We start from the raw sequence: 25,887 nt of genomic DNA, 5'->3' as shown, positions 1-25,887 counted from the left end.
GAGATTAAATGGAGGATAAGGAAAGCGTAGTAAGTGTTAGTACAGAGCAGACAAAAAGTTAGCAACGCATTGCTGCCCTCTCTGCCCACCACTTCTCCTTTATTCCTCTCCCCTCCCTTTGTACTCTACTCTTCTTTACCCATCCCTCTCCAGACTACTCCCTCACTTTTCTTTCTGCCTCCACCTTTGCTTATTCTATCCTTGACACTCCACAAATATCCCATCTTTCTTTGTCTTTGCCCTCTTTTCATGCTATTTAACATCCTCATTTTCTTCCAACCCCCTTTCTATCTCTCATCCTCCACCGCTACACTTTGTCCCTCTTTCCTCAGGACCCTATTTCTTCGCTACACCAAAGGATTCTTCTCTTATTTGCACTTCTTACGGCTGTTTCCCTTCGTAGGCAGGAGCTGGGTTAGAAGGCTTCAGCATTGTCCACGTGGGCAGATCCTCAGGTTTAGGGCCGCATTCAGCACGGCTTGAAAGCTCTGTTTAATCAAAAGGTGAGCGCACGCTGGCGTGAAGCTGGAACAGCTCTCCCTCTTCCTTCCGTACTCTACAGCAACGTTCCCCTGCTGCTTCGGCCCTGCTTTTCCTCTCACCTCTGCCTGGCTGCTGCTGCCGATGCGTCATCACGCAGCGACCTCTGGCTGGGCCCAAGGCAACAGCAACTCAAGGGCTGCTAGCACACAGTTATCCCGTCGCCCAGCCCGCACAACAACAAAAAACCAAAACGTTTCCCCGGCCAACGGGAAGAAAAGGAAACCCAACTGGCATCCCTGCGCCTGGGAAGCGGCGCTCTAGCTGAGCCCTCCTCTTCTCGCCTTCTCCCGTGCACAGAATGTCGTCAGCAGCGCGCCGGAAGCGCCGCTTGTTCAGCTGTGGGCGCTCAGCCTTGCGGGCTCTGGAAGTTGGGCGGCGGAGGAGATGGGGGTCCCGAAGTTTTACCGCTGGATCTCGGAGCGCTATCCCTGCCTGAGCGAGGTGGTGAAGGAGCACCAGGTGAGGCCGCGGGCCCCGGGGTCGCCACTTGGTAGGGCCTTACGTGTCCTTAGCGAGGCTCCGGGAAGAGAGACGTGGGGGTGGCCTTCCGGCAGCTGTCAGCCGCGGAAACGGTGCTGTCCCCGGAAGACGGTGTTACTCAAGTCCCTCATATTTATCGTTGTCCCTGCGCATTGTCATATGCCGTCCTCTCGCTGTTACAGTTTTTGCCTTTTGACCAACAAGATATGGAATACGGTTCGGCGTCTTTCAGTATAGGAATCTGAAACAATTGATGTTTGCCCAGAAAATTACCTTTGCATGAGCTGCGGAAATGAAGCCCTGTGTTCCACAAATAATGTCCAATTTTGTCATGCTATAAAGCCAGCGTTTTAGAGTCAATACTGTTCTCCGAGTACTGTAAAAGCATACATCAAAAAGAAAAAGGATAGTTTATCTGTTTCGTGCCCAGAATACACCTATTCTGGGCGGTTTACATGCTTATATACACAATTAAAAACGTCCACACAAGTCTGAGGTCTTTTCCTCCATTTTTCTCACGCCTATAAGAGTCCAAGATATTTTTCGTGCAATTTGTAATATTTGAGTGAAAGATTCACTTCTAGACCTTCCAACTATAAACAATCTGAGCTGCTCTGGAAGAAAAAAAAATCTGCATTTCATTTCACTAGACATTTACAGGGATATCTAAAAAGGAAGGAAGCGCCTAAAGCCCAAACTTCCTGGTACATAGCTAGAAAACCCTACCTTCTTTCCTGTGTAGAATTAGCCAAATCTGGATAGATCCAAAGTGTCACTCAGAAAATTTACATTCATATATAAGAAATATTTTTTTCATTATAAGACTTAAGTCCTGGTCAGATATACAGGAAACAAGTAATGTGGATCTCTCAATAATTTCAGGTGCAGATGATTCTAAGAAAGCAGTAAGAGTTCCAGAAGCCACAGGGATTGAAGAAACAGCCGCTTGAACAGATCTTGATTTAAAAGGGAGAAAATAGACCTTGTTGAAAGATGGAATTTGCTCAGTTGGAATTTGTGGGGTTTCTAGCAAATATTTTCGTAACGTAAGTCTAGGAGGTTCACTCATAACTCTTGGAAAATTTGTCAATCGCAGATTAAGATGGTGAAGCTGATTTTCCACATTTTCAACTCTCCTAGTAAGAAAGGCCTGTTCACAAATAATAGATCTATTAACAGCCTTGACTTCCTGTATTTCTCTTTCCATGGTTTGAATTTTATTATTTTGTTCCAGAGAAATCCACTGTTGGTCAAAGACCAGCAAATCCTTCCACTGAAAAATGGCTTAGGCATTGAGGGAAAAGATAGATAGGGACTGGGCTAGATTAGCCATTAAATCCCAAAGAGTGTTGAGAGTTATCACCACAGGTTTGGTAATTAGGGAAAACAAAAGTTACAGAAAAGTCACCCACATCAGAAACTACAACAAGAGATCAACTAGGAGCAGAAGCCAAATGGCCATTAATGGAATCCATGCATGGATCTTCTGGGGAGTCAAGTTCCAGCATCCAAGCTCCACTGACAATCCCCTACGTGCAGGCACTGCTGATGACATCCTTGTTCCATGCCTGAAATTGATCGGCGGCTCCAATGGGTGGTCCTAGTGGTGGAGGTTGAACGTCTGGGTGAAAGCAGGACTCCTTTCCCCGCTTTACCAATGGGGCTCAGTGTCCGTCCCATCTGGGACATGGGGGATGCAAACTCTTCAATTAACAGCTAGTCAGAAGGTGTAGAAGTCATGGTGGGAAAGACTCGTACCTTCTTTTTTCTCTTGGGCGGCATCTCAAGGTGGGAAACAAAGCAGACCAATGCTCAGAGCCCTAGCACTGCCATTTTGCTCCACCCCCCTTCACTAGTTTGTTTTTCAGAAAGCAGGTAATAGAGCTGGAAAAAATGTAAAGGTCTAACAACATTTGCTGTTTGCTCTTCTGTTCTATGCACAAGTTATAGGAATAATCAATTGTCAAACACAGTGAGCTTTCTGATTTAGTACTAGGACAATAGTACATTTTTTTGTTTGTGAGCATAGAATTATTAGAGGTTCAGGCAGGTACACTGTAATAAATAACAGAAGTTAATAGTTTGTAATAAATTTAGTACAAAAGACAATTCAGGTGGAGAATATAGTTTCAGGAAATGTTTCATATCCTGTAGCAATAATGACATGCTTATTTAAAGATTCCTGGAAGTACTTTTTTATTATAAGTTTTGAGCAATAAAGAATTATTTTAGTGATTTGTAATTGAGATTTTTTTTGTATTACAAATCTGGTCATGCTGTTGTGAAATGGTAATCTCACTCCCTTCCAACTACCCTAACCCATAATGGAAGTGATTTTCAAATTGCCTGTTAGGATACATTCATGAATGTTTTTTGAACCGATTCTCAAAGTGAAAGTAATTGCATACTTTCACTTTTAAACTTACTGTAGGTACAAAGTACATGCAGTTACTGGCACCTGCTTTTACGGTGGGTAGAATTGCTGGAAAAGTACTTGAAGTTTATATTAGATGTCCATCACTAATCTACCTGCATACTTTTCCTCCCCAAACCTCAACATGCCCCATGGGAACACCACCTCTCTATCTGGCTAACAATACATGCCTTGTGAAACTATGCACAAGCTTTAGATGCACTAAGGAATGAACATTTTCAGACAGCTGATTAATGCAGATAAAATGATTTTTATCCATGTAAATGATTTAAAAAAATAGTCTGCAATATATGTAGCTTCTATTAACAAGCTGGTTACTGTATTAATTTGCAGCAGTTCAGATGGTAAATGTTCTCCAGAGGCAGTACCATTGGCAGGGTTGGAAAAATTCCCACTGTCTAAAATTTGTGGCCTGGTACCAATAGTAGACACACCAGTAGGTCCTGGGCCAGGAAGTGTGAAGCAGCAGCAAGTGACTGGGCTATGGAGAGGATGTTGTGGTGGCTGCTGCCAGCCAGGTCCTACTGCTGGGCTGCCAAGAGCACATCCTGGGAGAGAGGTGAAGCTGGAGGAACTGTGCCTAGAAGTGGGGGGGAGAGAATAAAGTACCTGGAAGAGAGGGAAGGAGAGCAAAGAAAAGCAAAACAATTGAGAAAAGATAGAGCAAAATTAAAGAAAAATGTGAAAAGCAGGTTGTTAATACAAATTTAAAAAAAAAACACACTTTGAAATGTCTAAATGCCAATGCCAGAAGTCTAAGAAGTAAGATGGGAGAGTTAGTGTGTTTAGCAATGAATGATGAGATAGACATAATTGGCATCTCCGAGACCTCGTAGAAGGAGGTTAACCAATAGGACAGTGTTATACCAGGGTACAAATTGTATTGGAATGATAGGGAGGATCATAGTGGAAACTATTCTCAAGATCAAAATTGTAGAGCATATAGAAAGACATGATTTAATGGGACACAGTCAACATGGATTTACCCAAGGGAAGTCTTGCCTAACAAATCTGCTTCATTTTTTTGAAGGGGTTAATAAACATGTGGATAAAGGTGAACCAGTAGATGTAGTGTATTTGGATTTTCAGAAGGCGTTTGACAAAGTCCCTCACGAGAGGCTTCTACGAAAATTAAAAAGTCATGGGATAGGAGGCGATGTCCTTTCGTGGATTACAAACTGGTCAAAAGACAGGAAACAGAGAGTAGGATTAAATGGTCAATATTCTCAGTGGAAAAGGGTAAACAGTGGAGTACCTCAGGGATCTGTATTGGGACCGGTGCTTTTCAATATATATATAAATAATCTGTAAAGGAATACAACTAGTGAGGTTATCAAATTTGCGGATGATACAAAATTATTCAGAGTAGTTAAATCACAGGCAGACTGTGATACATTACAGGAGGACCTTGCAAGACTGGAAGATTGGGCATCCAAATGGCAGATGAAATTTAATGTGGACAAGTGCAAGGTGTTGCACATAGGGAAAAATAACCCTTGCTGTAATTACACGATGTTAGGTTCCATATTAGGAGCTACCACCCAGGAAAAAGATCTAGGCATCATAGTGGATAATACTTTAAAATCGTCGGCTCAGTGTGCTGCAGCAGTCAAAAAAGCAAATAGAATGTTAGGAATTATTAGGAAGGGAATGGTTAATAGAACGGAAAATGTCATAATGCCTCTGTATCGCTCCATGGTGAGACCGCACCTTGAATACTGTGTACAATTCTGGTCACCGCATCTTAAAAAAGATATAGTTGCGATGGAGAAGGTACAGAGAAGAGCAACCAAAATGATAAAGGGGATGGAACAGCTCCCCTATGAGGAAAGGCTGAAGAGGTTAGGGCTGTTCAGCTTGGAGAAGAGACGGCTGAGGGAGGATATGATAGAGGTCTTTAAGATCATGAGAGGTCTTGAACGAGTAGATGTGACTCAGTTATTTACACTTTTGAATAATGGACTAGGGGGCATTAGATGAAGTTAGCAAGTAACACATTTAAGACTAATCGGAGAAAATTCTTTTTCACTCAACACACAATAAAGCTCTGGAATTTGTTGCCAGAGAAGGTAGTTAGTGCAGTTAGTGTAGCTGGGTTTAAAAAAGGTTTGGATAAGTTCTTGGAGGAAAAGTCCATTAATGGTTATTAATCAATTATACTTAGGGATTAGCCACTGCTATTAATTGCATCAGTAGCATGGATTCTTCTTAGTGTTTGGGTAATTGCCAGGTTCGTGTGGCCTGGATTTTGGCCTCTGTTGGAAACAGGATGCTGGGCTTGATGGACCCTTGGTCTGTCCCAGCATGGCAATTTCTTATGTTCTTATGTTGGTGGGGGTGTGGTGCTTTGTGTCCGGGAGAGCATAGTCTAACAGGATAACGATTATATAAGAGACTAAATGCACAGTAGAATCTTTATGGGTAGGTGTCCATGTGTGTTTGGTAAGGGTATAGTGATAGGAGTATACTACCACCCACCTGTCCAAAATGATGAGAAGGATGATGAAATGCTAAGAGAAATCAGGGGAGCTAACCAGTTTGGCAGTGCAGTAATGGGAGGTTTCACTTACCCAATATTGACTGAGTAAATGTAACATCAGGACATGCTAAAGAGGTAAAGTTCCTAGATGGAATAAATGACTTTCATGGAGCAATTGATTCAGGAACTTTTGCGAGAGAGAGCTATTTAGATCTAATTCTTAGTGGAATGCAGGATTTGGTGATGGAGGTAATGGTGGTGCCATTTGACAACAGTGAATATAACATAATCAAATTTGAACTAATGACTGGAAGGGGGTCAATATGTAAATCTACAGCTCTAACACTAAACTTCCAAAAGAGGAACTTTGATAAAATGAGGAAAATATGTTGAATAAATACTGAAAGATACAACTGCAGTTAAGAGTGTACAACAGGCATGGACATTGTTTAAAAATACCATCTTAGAAGCACAGTCCAAATGTATTTCATGCATTAAGAAAGGTTGAAGGAAGGCCAAACAGTTACCAGCATGGTTAAAAGGTGAGGTGAAAGAGGCTATTTTAGTGTAAAAAAAAAAAAAAAGTCCTTCAAAAATTGGAAGAAGGATCCATCTGAATTAAAAAGGAAAAAGCATAAGCATTGTCAAGTTAAGTGTAAAACAAGGCAGGTGAAGAGAGAATTTGAAATGAAGTTGGCCGTATAGGCAAAAACTCATAATAAAAACTTTAAAAAAATATATCCTAAGCAGGAAACCTACGAGAGAGTTGGTTCTACTGTTAGGTGATGAATGAGAGGTTAAAGGGGCTCTTAGGGGAAGATAAGACCATCGTAGAAAGACAAAATTAATTTTTTGCTTCTATGTTTACTAATAAGGATGTTGGGGATACCGGTTCCAGAGACTGTTTTCAAGGGTGATGATTTAGATGAACTGAACCAAATCATGGTGAACTTGGAAGATGTAGTAGGCCAGATTTGCTACTCTTTAGTTTGTCAATCACCTTTGCCGGATGGTTTATACCCCAGGGTTTTGAAAGAACCCTAAAAAAATGAAATTTAAGATCTATTAGTAAACATTTGTAACCTACGATTAAAATTGTCCATTATACCTGAAGGCTGGAGAGTGACCAATTTAACCCTGATATATAAAAAGGGCTCCGACGTGATTCAGGCAACTATAGACCGGTGAGCCTGACTTCAGTGCCAGAAAGTGGAAACTATTCTAAAGAACAAATTCACAGAACATATAGAAAGGCATAGTTTAATGTAACACAGTCAACATAGTTTTACCCAAGTCTTGCCTCACAAATCTTCTTCATTTTTTGAAGGAGTCAAACATGGATAAAGGTGAACCAGTAGATATAGTGAATTTGGATTTTCAAAAGGTATTTGACAAAGTTCCTCATGAGAGGCGTGTAAGAAAATTAAAAAGTCATGGGATAGGGAGGGGGTGATGTTCTTTTGTGAACTGCAGACTGTTTAAAGACAGGAAACAGAGAGTAGAATTAATTGGTCAGTTATCTCAGTGGAAAAAGTTAAACAGTGATATGCCTCAGGGATCTATATTTGGACTGGTGCTTTTCAATATATTTATAATTGATCTGGAAAGGATACTACAAGTGAGGTGATCACATTTGCAGATGTCACAAAATTATTCAGAGTAGTTTAATCTCATGTGGATTGTGATAAATTGCAGGAGGATCTTGCAAGACTGGAAGATTGGGCATCCTTATGGTAGATGAAATTTTAATATAGACAAGTGCAAGGTGATGTATATAGGGAAAAATAATCCATGCTGTAGTTACACAATGTTAGGTTCCATATTAGGAGCTACCACTCAGGAAAGAGATCTAGGCGTCATAGTAGATAATACATTAAAATCGTCGGCCCAGTGTGCTGTGGCAGTCAAAAAAGCAAACAGAATGTTAGGAATTATTAGGAAGGGAATGGTAAATAAAAAGATAGATGTCATAATGCCTCTGTATCGCTCCATGGTGAAGACCGCACCTTGAATACTGTGTGCAGTTCTGGTCGCCGCATCTAAAAAAAAAAATATATATAGTTGCACTGGAGAAAGTACAGAGAAGGACAACCAAAATTAAGGGGCATGGAATGGCTCCCCTTTGAAGAGAGAGGCTAAAGAGGTTAGAGGTCTACATTATCATGAAAGGACTTTAACATGTTAATGTAAATTGGTTCAGCTTGGAGAAGAAACGGCTGAGGGGGGATATGATGGAGGTCTTTAAGATCATGAGAGGTCTTGAACGAGTAGATGTGACTGTTATTTACACTTTCGAATAATAGAAGGACTAGGGGGCATTCCATGAAGTTAGCAAGTAACACATTTAAGACTAATCGGAGAAAATTCTTTTTCACTCAACGCACAATAAAGCTCTGGAATTTGTTGCCAGAGGATGTGGTTAGGTCAGTTAGTGTAGCTGGGTTCAAAAAAGGTTTGGATAAGTTCTTGGAGGAGAAGTCCATTAATGGCTATTAATCAATTTTACTTAGGGAATAGCCACTGCTATTAATTGCATCAGTAGCCTGGGATCTTCTTAGTGTTTGGGTAATTGCCAGGTTCTGGTGGCCTGGTTTTGGCCTCTGTTGGAAACAGGATGCTGGGCTTGATGGACCCTTGGTCTGACCCAGCATGGCAATTTCTTATGTTCTTACTCTCTCAGATAGTAGGACTAAGGGGCACTCCATGAAGTTAGCAAATAGCTAATTTAAAACAAATCAGAGAGAATTCTTTTCACTCAACACATAGTTAAGCTTTGGAATTCATTGCCAGAGGATGTGGTTATGGCAGTTAGTGTAACTGGGTTGAAAAAAGGTTTGGATAGAGTCTTAGTGGAGAAAGTCCATAAACTTAGGGAATGGCCTCTGCTATTACTGGCATCAGTAGCATGGTATCTTCTTAGTGTTTGGGTAATTGCCAGGTTCTTGTGGCTTGGTTTGGCCTCTGTTGGAAACAGGATGCTGGGCTTGATGGACCCTTGCTCTAACCCAGCATGGCAATTTCTTATGTTCTTAACTGCTATTAATAAATAAGGAACAGGCGCTTGGGATCTGTTTAATATTTGAGTACTTGCCAGGTACTTGGGATTTGGATTGGCCACTGTTGGACACAGGCTTCATGGACCCTTGGTCTGACCTAGTACGGCATGTCTTAGGTTCTTATATGTCCTTATGTAATTGCAAAACTTTTTCACTTTTTTGAGTTCTGGTCACCTCATGCAGCAGTTTGCTAGATTTCCCGTTGATAGCAGGGCTGAATTAGCCATGCTGTCATGAGAACTGTCAATTGGGCCTGGGGGGCGGAGCTTCAAAGTGATGTCAGAGCTTTGTTCTGAGGCTGCGCGTGAGTTCCCGTGCTGGAATCGACTCTCCTCAGTCTGTTTTTCCGCGCGCAGGATCACACGCAGAGCTTCAGACCTCCTCAGCTCTAAAAGTAAAAAACTACAAAAACAACAAAAGTCGTCCGAAAATGAAAGAACATGGTAGAAGGAGAGGGAGGACGGCCATCGGGCTTCAAACCGTGCCCCTGTGGCAAAGTCATGTCCATTATGGATGGACATGACCGCTGCTATCGGTGTCTGGTCCTAGGCCACCCGATGCACACCTGCCCACTATGCGGCAAAATATCCCCCAGGGCGCGTCGTCAGCGTCACGAAAAGATGACAGTGCTGACGGACCGTAGACAGGGCTTACCCCATCTATTCTCCAAGCCTGTTTTAAACATGTCGCGACTATATCTACCAATATGTATTTATCGGGAAATGCAGTATAAATTCCTTTGGAGAGCATATGTATCTTCTCAAATTGTTTCATTCTAAATTATCTGTTTCAGTGACTTGTGAGAAATGCCACGCAGCTATTGGTACCTTGTCTCACTCCTTTTGAGCATGCCCTCCCATTAAACGCTTCTGGGGTCACATTGCAAATTATGTTGCAGAACTTTTAGGCATTTCAATACCTCTGTCTCCGAAGGAATTATTTGCCTGCATTCCCCCCCTTCTGGTCCGGGGACCTGGACTTTGCTTGTTTATTAAGAAGACGAGTGTGGTTGGGAAACGATTGATTTCTTTTCTGGAAAGGACATGATACACCCTCTTTTTTTGGATGTGGTGGAATTATTTAACCACATGATGCAAATGGACAATATGACGTCCCGGATCTCTCCTCTTTACAGGTGGCAATTTTTGTCGCTATGGCACAGTGCTGTTCTTGGTTCATTACTTGTGAGGAAAAAAGGGGGGGAGGGGGATGGGAGAGGGAGGGTAGGGGTTTACAGTTATCATTTGCATTGTTACAACCTGCTGTATTACTTGTGCCTGCATCAGAAACCATGCAACCCAAGTCATGTTTGATTTCATGTCAATAAAATTGTTGGAGCCAAAGAGCCTTAGTTTACTACTAAGAGAGGATGTGGCCGCATCATCAAGCCTTGCAATTATTCATCTCTTATGATCCAAATCATAAGGGCAAAGTAGTGGCCAAATGTACATTGTTGAATTGGCTAGCAGACTGTATCAGGTAATGTTTAGTGCTAGTTGTCCTTCAGATTACAGACTCAGTTAAGTTTCATCAAGTGAGAGCCATGGCTGCCTCAGTGGTTCTTCTGCAAGCCGTACCTCTTGAAGACATCTGCAAAGCTGCAACTTGTTCATTATGCTTGCCTTCACATCCCATTAATGTCTGGACAATCTATCAAGAAGTGACAGTAAATTTGGCCTAGCAATTTTGCGTAACCTGTTCACCCTGTAGTCCAGTTTTTCTCAACCCAGTCCTTGGGACACACACAGCCAGTTAGATTTTCAGGATATCGCAATGAATATACATGAGTTAGATTTGCATGCACTGCCTCGATTGTATGCAGAGATATCTCATGGCATAATTAATTGCGGATATCCTGAAAACCTGACTGGCTAGGTATGTCCTGAGGATTGAGCAGTCTGCTGTCCATGATAGGGTCCGGGTTGCTTTTTTCTGAAAGTACTCTGCTGCAACCCTCAGGTTGGGACGCCCCATGTGTCAAGGCTAGTTCAGTCATGCTTGACGGAGAAAGCAAGTTTGCTTACCATAAACCGTATTCTCTGTAGATAACAGGATGAATTAGCCATGCTAACTACCCATCTGCCTCCCTGGAGAGTCGACTAGAGATGTGCATTTGTTTAAAGCAAATTTAAAATATGCGACAAATAAGGGAAATTCGTTTCATTCGGGGGCCTCAAGACATGTTGAAAAGGGAGGAACAATATACTGGATTGGCCTGATTTATAAAACAACCTCAGATATTAGGCGACCTGGGTTTCTGAGAGGATCAAATTAGAAAACGAATATCATTGCTGAGTCAGGCCTAGCATGGGCCTCTAGACTTGGTGTAGATGTGCTGAATTAGAAATCGGTAATCTTTTACTGAAAGACATTTCCTTCTACTTCTCCCTTATTCCCTCTCCTCTATTCTCTAGTAATCCTTTCCTCCCTCACATGTTCTTTTTTTCCCCCCAGACCACCTTCCTTACTGATCACTTTGCTTCTCACCCACCCAATTGCTTGTTTTTGCCCTCTTCCTTCATCTTGTCTCACTGCTGCTGTCTCACCTGTAAGCCACATGCAGAATATTGATGGCTCTCCTGCTGGCCACTATTTGTGCTCTTGCACAGGCCACCCTACTGGCCCTTTCGCCAGACTTGCAGCATTATGTGCTGGCCCTGCAGCACCCTCATATCATCATAGTCTTTGGCTAGGCTGGAATTTGTAAGACCAGTTTGTTTTTGTGTGTTAATCATGTTTTAGAAAACCCCAAACGACCACTTATCTTATCATTGGGTCAATATGGTAGATGCAGTTATTCTCATTAATATGTTTTTCTTCCTGTCTGGGCCAGTCTTTCCTCGTAGTAGAATTACAGTGGGCCCAGAGTCCCATCTCAGTGGCAGTGCGGAGGACCTGGGTGAGTTCTTCCACTCCCTGGGTAGGCTGGCGATGCTGCAGATGCAGCATTCACAACCCTTGGAGGGGGAGGAAGTCCTAGTCGTCATGGAAAGGTGTCACTTAGGGCCCATGATTGTAGAGTTCTGGAAGGAGCCTTGGTGCATGGTTCCCAGCCAAGGACTGTTGCTGCGATGACTGACTGAGCTGAGGGAGTTGGGAGGGGATATAAAACAGGGGAAAAATTCCCAGATTCTTGTGATTGAAGACTTATAGTGCCTGATCCCAGCCCTGGTTCCATTTGCCATGGAGGCCCAAAAGAGCAGGAGGAAACTGCTGGGTCAAGAAATGGACCTAGGAAGTGGCTACCCATTCATTGTCATTTTAGAAGATTTTTATTTTTTGAACTTATTCAGTGCTGTCCTTAGCAGGGTTGTTTCCTGCTGCTTGCCTGGTGGCTGACCTGTGGAGCTGAATTGCCTCCTTGCCTTGTGGGGTGTCTCATTTTGCACAATAGAAGATTGCGCTGTGATGTAAGGCATAGAACCAATACACCTGCCATCAGGACCTAGTGCTGAGCATGTGCTAAAGACAAAAAAAAACAAACCACCCTGGTTTATACATTTTGAGCCTCTGTTTTCCCTTTTCTTCTAAATGGAAAGGGGAACCCTACCAGAGAAAGAACTGCATGCCTCAAGGGCTAAGTGGAGCAGATATCATGATTTGATGAGTCAGAATTAAGAGAAACTAAATTTGGTCAGGTCTTGTAATATGTGTGAATATTATTGCAGGTTTGTTTTTTTTGTTTGTTTAAGAACACAGAGCTTCTTTCTTTTATACATAGCATGTATGAGGAACATGAATTTTTATTTTGCCCGGCTCCAGAGCCTGATGGGGACTCCAAGCTTACTAGAAGCTGCCTCAGCACAGTGCTTTTCAAATGCAGCATGGATTGTAAACCCTACTTAGTCTCACAGCCTGTAGCTCCCTCTTAGCATAGTCATGGTTCAGCAGAAGTAGAACAGGGCTCCAGGGCAGGACTGGAGCTGGTCGTCTGCCTAACCAGCCCCCCTCCCTTGGGTTCTTGGGGTTAGTAGGACTTGCCTTCTGTAGAACATCAAGGCTAGTGTTAGATTCCGTCACAGGCTGGGAGCTGGATACAGACAGGAGCTGGAAGTAAGGCTGGTACTGATGGCTGTAGAAGCTGGCTGCAGGCTGGGCTGCAGGCTGGGCTGGTACTGAGGACAGGCAGAAGCTGGATATTGGCAGGAGCTGGAATCAGGTACACGCTGGGAGCTGGAACACAGTAAAGGCTGTGACTAGACACAAGGGCAAGGCCTGGGAAAACAAATAAGGACTGGACTGAGTAGGGCTAGACAACAACAGGACTAGACAACAATAAACAGGAAACCAAACAGGGCACAAGGCACTATGCGAACCTACAATGCCTCAGGGTAGGACAGGAAAGCCCATGAGGGCCCTGAGCAAGGTGGGTAAGATCTGGCATGCTGCAAGGCAAGGTAGAAGACTTAGACCAGAAGGCCTAGGTAGGTCACAAGGCAAGACCAAATAGCAAGACAAGGATGGCCAGGTCAAGGAGCCGAGGTGTCTCAATGGACAGGCTGAGTTAAGTAGGCCTGGACTGAGGCATTATGTAGTCAACAAGTAAGTACCTTACGCGGCTGTGAGTGAGGCTCACTGAGGATCCTTTTAGAAGGGAGGATGTGCAGCAGGTGGATGTGTAACACAGATTTTGAAATATCTGTATACAAATGCTAGAAGTCCAAAAAATAAGAATGGGAGAGTTAGTATATAGCACTGGATGTGGAGGTAAATTATAATTGGCATTTCAGAGACTTGGTGGAAGGAGGATAACCAATGGGCACCTTGATACAAGGGTACAAATTATATCGAAGTGATAGGATGGATCAAATTGGTTGAGGGGTGGCACTATATGTTAAGAGAGCATTGAGTCAAACAGGATAAAAGTTCTGCAGGAAACAAAATGCAATGTTGAATATTTATGGGTAGAAATTCCAGGTGTAAAAGGGAATAAAATAGTAGTGGGGGTGTATTACCATCCAACTGGCCAGAATGAGCTAATATACAATGAAATGCTAAAAGAAATTAGGGAAGCTAATAAAAGTACAGTAATGGATGATTTCATCAGGAAATTCTAGAGAAGTAAAGTTCCTAGATGAAATAAATGACTGCTTCATGGAGCAGCTGGTACAAGAACCAAATAGGGGGGAAACTATTTTAGACCTCATCTTAGTGGTACACAGGATTTGGTGCGAGAGGTACAGTGTTGGAGTTACTTGGCAATAATGATCACAACATTATCAAATTTAATTCAATTGGAGGGAGCGTAAAAAAGAAATTGACTATGACAGCATTTAACTTTAAAAAAGGTGACATAAAATTAAGGAAATAGGAAAAAAAAGTATTAACTGCAAAAATTAACAGCCAAATTTTTAAAACTCAGCGCACACCAATACTGGGAGATATGTACGGAAGGACCGGTTTTGTAAAAAGGGCTGGGCCAGCACAATTAGGCGCTGTACCAATGAAGCGCCAGCCGGCTGGCGCGTGAAACTTACTTCTGCTCTAAAGAGCAGGTAAGTTCCAAAATAAAAAAACAAATAGGGTAGTTGGGGGGCTTTAGGGGTCAGGGCGGAGATGGGGAAAAGGAGGAAGGGTAGTTAAGGGGTTAGGGAAGAATCCTCCTCCTTTATTGGAGTGGACTGGGAGGGAACTGAGGAAGGCCCAATCGCGTCACCGCGCGCTTGTATCTAAAATCCCTTGTGTGCGCGAATTGGCACCTGCGCGCACATGTCGATGTAAAATCGGGTGCACATCTGCGTGCAGATATCGGGTTTCATAACATGCGCGCGGCGACAAGCAAATGTTACAAAATCGATGAACCACAAACATATGGATGCCTGCACGCCCCTTTTAAAATTTACCTTTAAGAGTTTAACTCAGCCATGGATGTTTAAAAATACCATCTTGGAAGCTCGGAGCAGATGTATTGCATGCATTAGAAAAGGTGGAAGGAAGGCTAAACTACTACTGGCATGGTTGAAAGGAGAGGTGAGAGAGGCTATAATATCTAAAAGAGCATCTTTCAAGAAATGGAAAAGGGTTCTGAATGAAGAAAACAGGGAACAGCATTAGCCCTGGCAAATCAGATGCAAAGCATTGATAAGGAAGGTGTTACGCGTGCCGTCTGTGGCAGACCAGCGGCACGGCCCCCTCACCTTTCTACAGTGACTCCAGCTCCTGGTTCCTCCTCGCTGGCGGTGGTGGGCCGTCATCTCCGTCCTCGGGCCTCCCGCGGTGCTTCCGGTCCAGTCACCACATCCATTGCTTCTCGTCGGGCCTCTGCGTGGCCTGCAGAGAGATGCTCCTTCTCGGCGCCGCACCCCTCCCTAGGTGCGCACATCACTGATGGTTAAGTAGGGACTGCGGCGAGAACCTAGACGTGGCCCCGTGTGATGACATCAGCGGAGCTTCAATATTTAAACGCAGGCTCTGCTCCCTAGCTTTGCCTTTGCAACAGATCTCCTCGCTGGTCGAGTACTCGTTGCCTCTTAGAGATTTGTCTCACTCCTATGTTCCTGTTCCTCGTTTGTTCCTGCTTCCTGTCTCCTTGTTCCTGTCTTGTTCCATACCTCGAATTGCCTACACAGACTTTGACTTCGCTTCGCCTGACCATGCCATTGACTCTCTCCAAGCTCGGACCTCCGCATCTTTTGACTACGTTTGACTATCTCCGTGATCAGACCTCAGCCTTGCTTGCCACTGCCTCTGGATTGCCGCCAGCCCTGACTCAAGCCTGTTCCTCGATGCTTCTCCAGCTTATCTCCTGGATTTGGTATACGCAGGCTTCGGCCTGCTCTTGCTCGGGTGCCCCCTGTCTGCCTCCGTTCCTTTAGTGCCCGAGTCTCCAGGACACTACCTTGTCCAGTATAGGACTGTACCATCTCTCACCTGCTGTCTCTGGGCTGAACCGATCTCTACATCGACTACATACAGAGGCCCACCAAGTCCAGCCGGCCCCGGCACCCAAAGGCTCAACCCGCGGGGAACGAGGGTTGGTATTGGTGAAGCTCCAGCTGGCCTCTGTTCATCAGCCCATTCTGCCTGCCGACGGTAGGGACCCACGTCGACCCAAGGGTCCACCTCCGGCGCAACAGAAGGCAAAGAGAATTTGAAAAGAAGCTTGTCATGACTGCAAAAACTCATAATAAAATCTTTTTCAAGTTTATTCAAGGTAGGAAACCTGTGAGGGAGTCAGTTGGACCATTAGATGATCAAGGGGTAAAAGGGGCACTTAGGGATGACAAAGCCCATAGCAGACTGACTAAATTAATTCTTTGCTTCGGTATTCACTGAGGAAGATGTAAGAGATATACCCGTGCCAGAAATTATATTCAAAGGTGATGATTCACAGGAACTGAAACAAATCTCAGTGAACCTAGAAGATGTTCTAGGGAAAATTGACAAACTAAAGAGTAGCAAATCACCTGGACCAGAAAGTATACATCCCAGAGTGCTGAAAGAACTGAGAAATGAAATTGCGGACCTGCTATTGGAAATTTGTAAACTATCACTAACATCAAGTGTGATACACTGGCAACCCTCCAATCTTCAGGTAACACCAGTTTTTAAAAGAGATCAAGGGGTGATCCAGGAAACTACATCCCAGTGAGTCTGATGTACCAGGCAAAATGGTAGAAACTATCATAAAGAACAAAATTGCTGAACATATAGATAGGCATAGTTTAATGGGACAAAGCCAACATGGATTTAGCCAAGGGAAGTTTTGCCTCATAAATTTGCTACATGTTTTTGAGGTCATAAATAAACATGTGGATAAAGGTGAGCCAGTTGTTTATAGTGTACCTAGATTTCCAGAAAGCATTTGACAAAATCTCTCATGAGAGACTTCTTAGGAAATTAAAAAGTCATTGGGCAGGGGGCAGTGTCCTATTGTTGATTGCCAACTGGTTAAAAGATAGAAAATAGAGTAAAGCTAAATGGTAAATTTTCCCAATGGACAAACATGAATATTGGAGTGACCCAGGGATCTGTTCTGGGACCGCTGCTTTTTAATATATTTATAACAACCTGGAAATGAGAAGAAGTGAGATGATCAAATTTACAAATGATACAATTATTCAACGTTGTTATCACAAGAAGATTGCGAGAAATTGCAAGAGGACATAGCAAAATTGGGAGACTGGGTATGCACATGGAAAATGAAATTTAATGTGGACAAGTGCAAAGTGATGCACTTAAGGAAGAGTAAACCAAATTATAGCTCCATAATGCAAGGTTTCACATTAGGAGTCACCACTTAGGAAGAGGATCTAGGTGTCATTGTTGAAAATATGTTGAAATCTTCTGCTCAGTTTGCAGCAGCAGCCAAGAAAGCAAATAGAATGCTAGGTATTATTAGGAAAGGAAAGGAGAGTAAAACAGAATATCATAATGTCCCTGTATTGTTCCATGGTGCAACCTCATCTTGAGTATTATGTGCAGTTCTGGTCACCACATCGCAAAAAAGATATAGCAGAATTAGAAAAGGTACAGAGAAGAGCAACCAAAATGATAAAGGGGATGGAACAATCCCCTATGAAGAAAGGCTAAAGAGGTTAGGACTCTTCAGCTTGGAGAAGGGATAGCTGGGAGGAGATATGATAGAGGTCTATAAAATAATGAATGGAATGAGTAAACGTTAATCAGTTAACTCTTTTGAAAGTACAAAGGCCAGGGGACACATAATGATGTTACTAGGTAATACATTTAAAACTATTAATAGAAAATATTTTTTTTAAATGCATAATTAAGTTCTGGAATTCGTTGCCAGAGGATGTGGTGAAAGCTATTATAGCTGTTTAAAAAAGGTTTGGACATGTTCCTGGAGAAAAAGTCCATAAACCATTACTAAGACAGAGTTACAGTTACATTGCTTATTCTTGGGATAAGCAGCTTCAAATCTATCTACCCCTTGGGATCCTGCCAGGTACTTGTGACCTGGATTGGCCATTGTTGGAAACAGGATGCTGGGCTTGATGGACCTTAGGTCTTGACCCAGTATGACAAGCCTTATGTTTTTATGACATAGAAGTGTCTGAATGGACAGAAAGGGAACATGCTTCCTCATTGCATGCACAAATTATTTTTACATAATGTTGTTAAGTTAAATGTAATCTCTTGGCTTTCCAGATTCCAGAATTTGATAACTTGTATTTGGATATGAATGGAATCATCCACCAGTGCTCCCACCCTAATGATGATGATGTCCACTTCCGAATATCAGATGATAAAATCTTTGCTGATATTTTCCATTACCTGGAGGTGTTATTTCGCATCATTAAACCTAGGAAAGTGTTCTTCATGGCAGTGGATGGAGTTGCCCCCCGAGCAAAAATGAACCAGCAACGTGGGAGACGCTTCAGGTATGAACAGTTCCATTTTGTGCTTTCATTTAATAGATTTGTTTCATGGCTGATCAAATTAATGCTCCAAACATGGCACAATATAAAATGTCCTTTCCAGGACAATAATTAACAATAGTCAACACAGTATATATAGGCAAACTATCTATTAAGTTGTTAATAGCATCATAGACGGTAAATCAGATCTTTTTAATAGGAGTCGGAGCATGGACACTAATTTGTTCAGTTTTCTCTTTCCTTGCCGGGGTATATTTTTTTGTATTTGGAGCAAGGAATACAAAACATATTATAATTGATTCTAGTTTGCAAGAAAACTCTGCTCAGAGCAGTGCCATTTTTATAGTTTGAAAAGTGAATTTCCCGATGCACCAGCATCACAACTCCAGAGAGAATTGGGAGAAATAATCATTAGTGAAAAGAGAAAATTCTAGACAGACACAGGTGTAAGCCCACTCGGCCCAGAGATGCTTTGGGGAGGAAAAGCTTCTGACTCTTTCCATTGTCGTTCACAAATTCAAGCCAGCAAGAAATGAATGTCGAGCGTAGGCAGAAACTCCCATGTGCCAATTTGAAGAGTATCAGTTTCAGATGCCCTCATGAGAATCTCTCTGACACATAAGAGAGAAATTCCTTACTCCCTTCTGAGCCACTTTTCTGTAACTATTTTCAGCCCTTTCTGCAGGAAGTAACTGTTCCAGTCCCTTTTAGGTTTTATTTAAATCAGATTGGTCCCTGAGTGAAATTAATCTTTCAAGCCTGATGATCATTTAACGTCCTACGGATGAAGGTAGCAGTCTCCGTTGGTCAAATGGCCACTTAATTTCTGTACAAAGAGGAGGAAGAGCCGAGCAGTGGGGTCTACATTGCTTGAACCAGGTTTACTGTATTTTTGCTGGGAGATTCTTATGCTACGTGTGAAATCTTCTATGGTAAACAGTCTCTTAATGAAAATTCATCATGCCTTGAGTTTAAGCTTTTTTGGGGGAGGGGGCGGTGATTTTTCCTATTTTTGCATGACTTTTGCTTTCTCACATGGTTTCATAAATATTTCTTTTGGGAGGGGAAGGAGTGCTGCAAGACGCACTAAACCCCTTATTGCATAAGGGGATTAGTTAGTGTCTGTACCACCCACATCCAACTCCAGGTTATACAGGGTGCTCGGCCCCTTTGTGGTTAGGAAGAGCCTTTATATCTTCTGTTATGATTTCGTATAGATGTGAACCCTGGGCCGAGGTGAGAGGTGTCTCCACCCACAGGGAGGAGCCTGTGGGTCTCACTGTCGGTAGGTGGAGCCTCAGCGACGTAGGACACAGATGAATGTAGAAACTTTATTAGGCTGGGATGAGAAAACAAGCCCGCAGAGCGTGGGATGAAATAAGTACAGTTCTAAGCAATGGGGTATATTAGGTAACACCACTGATGATGATCCGGTAGTGGTCCGCAGATCAGGGTATGCCAGGAAGTCCCTCCAGACGGATAGAGATACCTCAGGTTGCAGATCCTGTAGTGGCCCGCGGGGCGGGGTACACTGCGGAGTCTGTACAAGAGATGAACAACTGAGGTGCAGGAACCCAAAGTAGATCTTGTAGTAGTAGTAGTGGAGGTAATACCCAGTAGCTCAAGGTGTACTGAAGCAAGTTCACTGAAGAGGAGGCGGTAGTGGCCCAGGGTACGCCACAGAGAAGCTTCAGCAAAGTTAGAGTCGTTGAAGTCTGTAGAAAGGTACTCACAAAAGGAAGTTCCCGATAGTGTCCCAAGGCAGGAAGGCCCTCCGAGGAGCGGATAGCCAGGAACGCAGAAGAGCCCCCGAGGAGCGGGTACCCAGAGCGTCCGATACCCAAAGGGAAATCAAGAACTGGAGTCCAAGAGTAGAGCGGATTCAGCAACGAGGAAAACTCCCTGCTAACTCATAGTAGCAGAGGGCCGGTTGGCTTAAGTTCAGCATCGTGTTGACGTCATCCGGAGGGGAAGCCCCTGAGGTTCCCGCCATGACGTGTACAAAGGAGGCCCTTGTGCACGCGCCTTAGGTAATTCCAGATCCAAAATGGTGGTCGGCAGCGCCCACGCCGTCTCGGGGAGGTCGATGTTGGCTGGCGGAGGCCACCACTCTACCAATGAATGATTGGTGCAGGGAAAAAAGAGGTGAGCATGAAAGGTCGCAGATGTCTGCGACTGACTGGCGTAACATCTTTATTATTCTGTAATTTTATTTACACTTTTAAAACACGCACCATTGACTTACAATGTTTTAACGTGTATTGCTTGGGAATTCTTTTTTCCTTTGTTCATCCATGTAGGTTCCCTTGAAATGTCTTAACCATCACTACTTGCTCTGTGAGTCACTATTTTTACTACCGTGTTCCTTCAATATGTTTATTCTTTTACAACATGCTGTTGCTTTAGTTGCTAATTTTAAATAAAAGTAGTATTCCTTTGGGGGATGCACATTTGATGTTAAGTTGGAAATATGCATCTTATGCTCTCATAGTTGTGAGTGCTTTAAGCACACAAAACTTGTTAGTTGTGCTGTTTCCCTTTATCGAGAAGTTTGTATGGGTATATAAGTGTACACGCTCTCCTCTGAGTTATTTCTCCTAACCACAAGCACAGGTTTGTCAAGAGACCTCTGGCACCTATACAGGAAAGGGTATGCATATCTTGGTGGACAAAAGTAGTTAGTGATGAGGGAGGATCGTGCACACTTTCTCAAGTTGTATTGAAAATAAATAAAATATAGGCAAACTGAATCTTTATTGAGCCGGCTGGGTCTGTGTCCGTTCTCTCCCGTCGCTGTTGTATGCAGTTGCCGTTCTCCTGTTCCCTTTATTCCTGCTGGTGCATCCGCGGTGTTTTTGAACTTTTTTCACCTCAGCCCGGTTTCTTCGATGCCGCGTGTGTGGGGACGCACGCACGCGCATTTCCAGAGATGGCCTATGCTCCTCCTGCGTCCCTGGGGGGGAAGGGTTCTTCTTCAGGAGCCGGCAGCAGCGACTTTAGGTCGTCCCGGGAGCCGGCACGGCCGGGACACCCGCGACTCACTTCTTCAGATCCGTTCCCGCTCAGCGGGGAACGGATACCATTTTGGCCTCTTTCTGTGCTGCAATGCTAGCAGTGGAGGGGGGGGGAGGGGTTTCACTTCCTCCTCTTTCACCACAGCATGTGGCCTCTAAGGGGGGGCGATTTAACTAAAGATACTGCTGCTGCAGATGAGGAGAGCCCCGAGGGGGCTTCAGACTCCTCCGCTTCATTTTCTTCGGTTCATTTTGCTACTGCATAAGGCCTTTAAGGACAGGAAATCCTCTAAGAAAACTGCTGAGGGGATCTCTCACTTGCGCATGGGCTCATCGTTGGGCAAGTCAGTAGCCCAGGCTCCAAAAAGGACCAAGTCCTCCGAGGGGAGTTAGGCTCCAAAGATTAAGCGCTCTCTCCGGACCACATTGTCCGTCCGGAGGATGAGTCCTCTTCTGATGATTCAGAGCCGGACGATCTCAACCCAAGGGGCAAACCTCCTCAAGGTTCGGATGTTGATGGTGACCAGGTCCTTTCCTCTATTCAGAGTTCCCATGTAGTCGACGGAGTTGACCCTAAGGTGGTACGCCTCTTTAGAAAGGACAAGCTCAGCCCTCTCATTCCCACGATACTTGAGGAATTGGGCATTGATACCCCTCAGGAGGACTCTCATATGGGCTCTGTCGATCCGGTCATGGTGGGTCTCCGTGGCCCGGTCTTTTCCCTTCCATCTTTCAGTCACGGATCTGTTATTTCGGGAGTGGAACACTCCTGATTTAGGGTTGAAAGTCAGCAAAACCATGGACAAGTTGTATCCTTTGCCTGAAGAGGCTCTGGACCTCATTCGTATTCCCAAGGTCGATGCAGCGGTTTCGGCGGTCACTAAGAAGACCACTAGCCTTGTGACTGGGGCGACAGCCCTCAAGGATCTTCAGGATCGTAAACTAAAGGTTCAGCTTAAGAAGATTTTTGAAGTTTTGGCTCTTGGGGTCCAGGCGGCCATGTGCAGTAGTTTCTCCCTAAGGGCAGGGCTCCACTGGTTTCAGCGAATGCAAAGTAGCACATCCCTGTCAGAGGCGGAAGCGATTCAAGTTGGGTGTTTGGAAGCTGCAGTTGCTTACAGTGCAGATGCCCTTTATGATTTGTTGTATACTTCAGCCAGATCAATGGTTTCGGCTGTTTCTGCCTGCAGACTCCTTTGGTTAAGGAACTGGTCCGCGGATCTCTCTTCCAAAGCTCAGGTGGACTTCTTACCGTTTAAAAGTAAACTGCTCTTTGGGAAGGACCTTGAGGACATAATTCATTCCTTGGGGGAGAATAAGATCCACCTGCTGCCGGAGGACAGGCCTAAGGCAAGGGGGATCCTTGCTACCCAGGGCACATTTCCATGGGAATCATAGATTTTGCTCCTCCTGCTCTTCAGGCTCTTCCTTTTGACAGCACTCGAGCAGATAACAGTCCTGGTCCCAGTCCTTTCGAGGGCATCGCTTTGATAGGCCAGGACCCTCCCAAGCTTCAGGGGGAGCAAAGTCCTCTCAATGAAATAAGGCAGGTCCGTTCCTCTGTTCCCGTTGTGGGAAGCAGGTTGTCTTACTTTTTTGAGGAATGGGCCAAAATAACATCGGACCAGTGGGTCCTCACTGTGATAAGACAAGGCTATGCTTTAGATTTTGCACAGAGCCTTCGCAGCCACTTTCTCCTCTCTCCATGCTCTTACGCACAGGAGCATCAGGCAGTGTGGGACACCTTAAATCGCCTATGCGATCTGAGCCATTGTTCCAGTCCCTCTGGCAGAGCAGTCGTTATTCCATCTACTTCATTGTCTCCAAGAAAGACGGCATGTTCCTACCCATTCTGGACTTAAAAATGGTTAACCGCTGTCTTTGGGTTTCGCATGGAGACCCTAAGAGCGGTCATGGTGTCGGTGCGTGAAGGCGAGTTCCTAGCATCTCTAGACCTGACCGAAGCATATTTACACATCGGGATTAGAGCCGACCATCAGAAGTTCCTGAGGTTTTCCATTCTGAGGGACCATTTCCAATTCTTTTTTTTTAATGATATTTTATTAACCATTTCTAACATATCACATTACAAATAAACAACCTCAAATACAAATGGTATCTTTTATAAATGTTTATACAATGAATAAGGATAAGCTGGCTCTGAATGAGAACACGACGACCGAAAAACCTGATCGATAATGACCATTTCCAATTCTGTGCTCTGCCGTTTGGGCTTGCCACAGCGCCCAGGACTTTTACCAAAATAATGGTTGTGGTAGCAGCCCAACTCCAGAGGGAAGGCTTCTTTGTTCATCCCTATCTCGACGATTGGCTGATTCGGGAAAAATCGGAGTCTCTCTGTTGCTCTGCGATACATAGAGTTCTTCAGCTGTTGCAGTCGCTAGGCTGGGTGGTCAACCTAGCCAAGAGTCATCTAGTTCCCTCCCAGTCCCTGGAATTCCTGGGGCCCTGTTCAACATGCGACTGGGGAGGGTCTTCCTGACAGAGGAGTGCATCATCAAGCTACAGGGGCAAGTCCAGGACTTGTTGTCCAAACGTCCCTCCAGGGTCTGGGATTATTTGCGAGTCCTCGGCTCGATGGCTTCCACCTTGGAATTAGTCCCGTGGGCCTTTGCTCATATGAGACTTCTTCAGTCAGCATTACTTTCCCGTTGGAACCCGGTGTCCGAACAATTTCACCTTCTCCTTCCTCTTACGAACTCTGCACGCTCAAGTCTCGATTTGTGGCTCCTCTCTGACAACTTGCGCTGTGGGGTGGCCCTGGACGTTACCACCTGGACGGTGATAACTACAGATGCCAGTCTCTCCGGCTGGGGTGCAGTTTGTCAGGACAGATAGGTGCAGGGTCAATGGTCATTGGAAGAATCTGTGGTCGATCAATTGTTTGGAGACTAGAGTGGTGAGATTGGCGTTGCAGGCTCTTCTGCTGCTCCTGCAGGGGAAATTGGTCAGAGTCCTGTCCAACAATGCAACCGCGGTGGCTTATATCAACCACCAAGGGGGAACCAAAAGCCAACCGGAGGCGATTGAGGCTCAGCTGTTGATAACCTGGGCGGAGCAACATCTCCTGAGCATTGCTGCATCTCACATCGCCGGGGTCGACCACGTTCAAGCAGATTTTCTCAGTTGCAATCGTCTCGATCCTGGAGAGTGGGAACTTTCTGAGTAGGCGTTCCATCTCATCTGCGACAGGTGGTCCACACCGAGCATGGATCTGATGGCAATGTTTCGGAATTCCAAAGACCCCCGCTTCTTCAGTCGACATCAGGAGTGGGGGTGGAAGGAGTGGATGCCTTGGTTCTCTCCTGGCCGACGAACATCCTGCTGTACGTGTTTCCACCCTGGCCTCCGATAGGCAAGGTACTGCAGCGCATAGAAGCTCGACCGACAGACGTGATCCTGGTGGACCCAGGATGGCTGAGACGTCCATGGTTTGCAGATCTAGTCAATCTCACAGAGGACAGACCCCTGAGGTTTCAGGACTTCCCGAATCTTCTACACCAGGGGCCCGTTTGTTTGGAAGAGCAGATCACTTTTGTCTAGCAGCCTGGATTTTGAGAAGCAACAGTTAAAGGACAAGGGCTATCTTTTTGCGATCAAGGAAAACCTCTACGTCCCTGGCTTATGTCAGGGTGTGGAGAATTTTTGAGTCTTGGTGTGTAGAACATAAGGTAGACCCTACTCAGGCGTTGGTGTCTGATATTTTGTCCTTGCAAGCAGGTCTTGCGAAAGGTTTATCATGCAGCTCTCTTATGGTGCAGGTAGCGGCCCTCTATATTCTTCGTGGTAAGATACACGGTGTAGCCTTAGCCGCGCATCCGGATGTGATGTTTTCTCTGAGGTGCGAAGCATTTACGTCCTCCAGTCAAGGATCCCTGTCCATCGTGGAGCCTAAATCTGGTCCTCAAGGCTCTTTGTGTGGCACTTTTTGAGCCTCTGAAGAGAGCAACGCTAAAGGATCTGATGATGAAAGTAGTTTTTCTTGTGGCTATTTCCTCAGTTCGCCGGGTGTCTGAGCTTCAGGTGCTATCCTGCAGGGAGCCCTTTTTGAGAATTTCAGATGCGGGAATCTCTTTGTGGACGGTTCCGTCATTTTTCCCAAAGGTGGTGTCATCTTTTCATTTGAATCAGTCGGTGGAACTCCCATCTTTTCTGAATTTGGACCACTCTGATTCCCAGTCTAAAAATCTGAGGAAGCTTGATGTGTGTCGGGTTCTGTTGCGTTATCTGGAGGTTACAAATGCATTCCGTTTGTCGGACCATCTCTTTGTGTTGTGGAGTTGCCCCAGGAAAGGGCATAAGGCATATCTAAGGCTACGATAGCCCGCTGGTTGAAAGAGGCTATTGGTTCTGCATTCCTGCTTCATGGCCGGCCGCTTCCGGGCGGTCTTCGGGCACATTCTACCTGCTCGCAAGCAACCTCGTGAGCGGAGTGTCATCAAGTTTCGCCACATGAAATTTGTAGGGCGGCTTCTTGGAAATCTTTGCACATCTTTGCTAGACATTATCGGTTAGATGT

General features: G+C 44.5%; 1 protein-coding gene across 2 annotated transcripts in view; it reads left to right on the top strand.

Annotated features, from left to right (window-relative positions):
• The first annotated feature begins 648 nt into the window (after window positions 1-648).
• The window catches only part of XRN1 (5'-3' exoribonuclease 1), a 205,025-nt gene continuing 179,786 nt past the window's right edge, over window positions 649-25,887 (top strand). The window contains exons 1-3 of one of the 2 annotated variants that reach the window (XM_029615083.1): window positions 649-1,002; window positions 1,906-2,069; window positions 18,104-18,336. In XM_029615083.1, the coding sequence (XP_029470943.1) occupies window positions 18,134-18,336 (203 nt within the window). In that variant the 5' untranslated portion in view covers window positions 649-1,002; window positions 1,906-2,069; window positions 18,104-18,133. The remainder of the gene's footprint in view (window positions 1,003-1,905; window positions 2,070-18,103; window positions 18,337-25,887) is intronic. The other variant, XM_029615082.1, reaches the window with a different exon arrangement.

The sequence above is a fragment of the Rhinatrema bivittatum genome, chromosome 9 (assembly GCF_901001135.1).
Source record: "Rhinatrema bivittatum chromosome 9, aRhiBiv1.1, whole genome shotgun sequence".
NCBI lineage: Eukaryota > Metazoa > Chordata > Amphibia > Gymnophiona > Rhinatrematidae > Rhinatrema > Rhinatrema bivittatum.
This window is presented reverse-complemented; position numbering and strand designations above follow the sequence as displayed.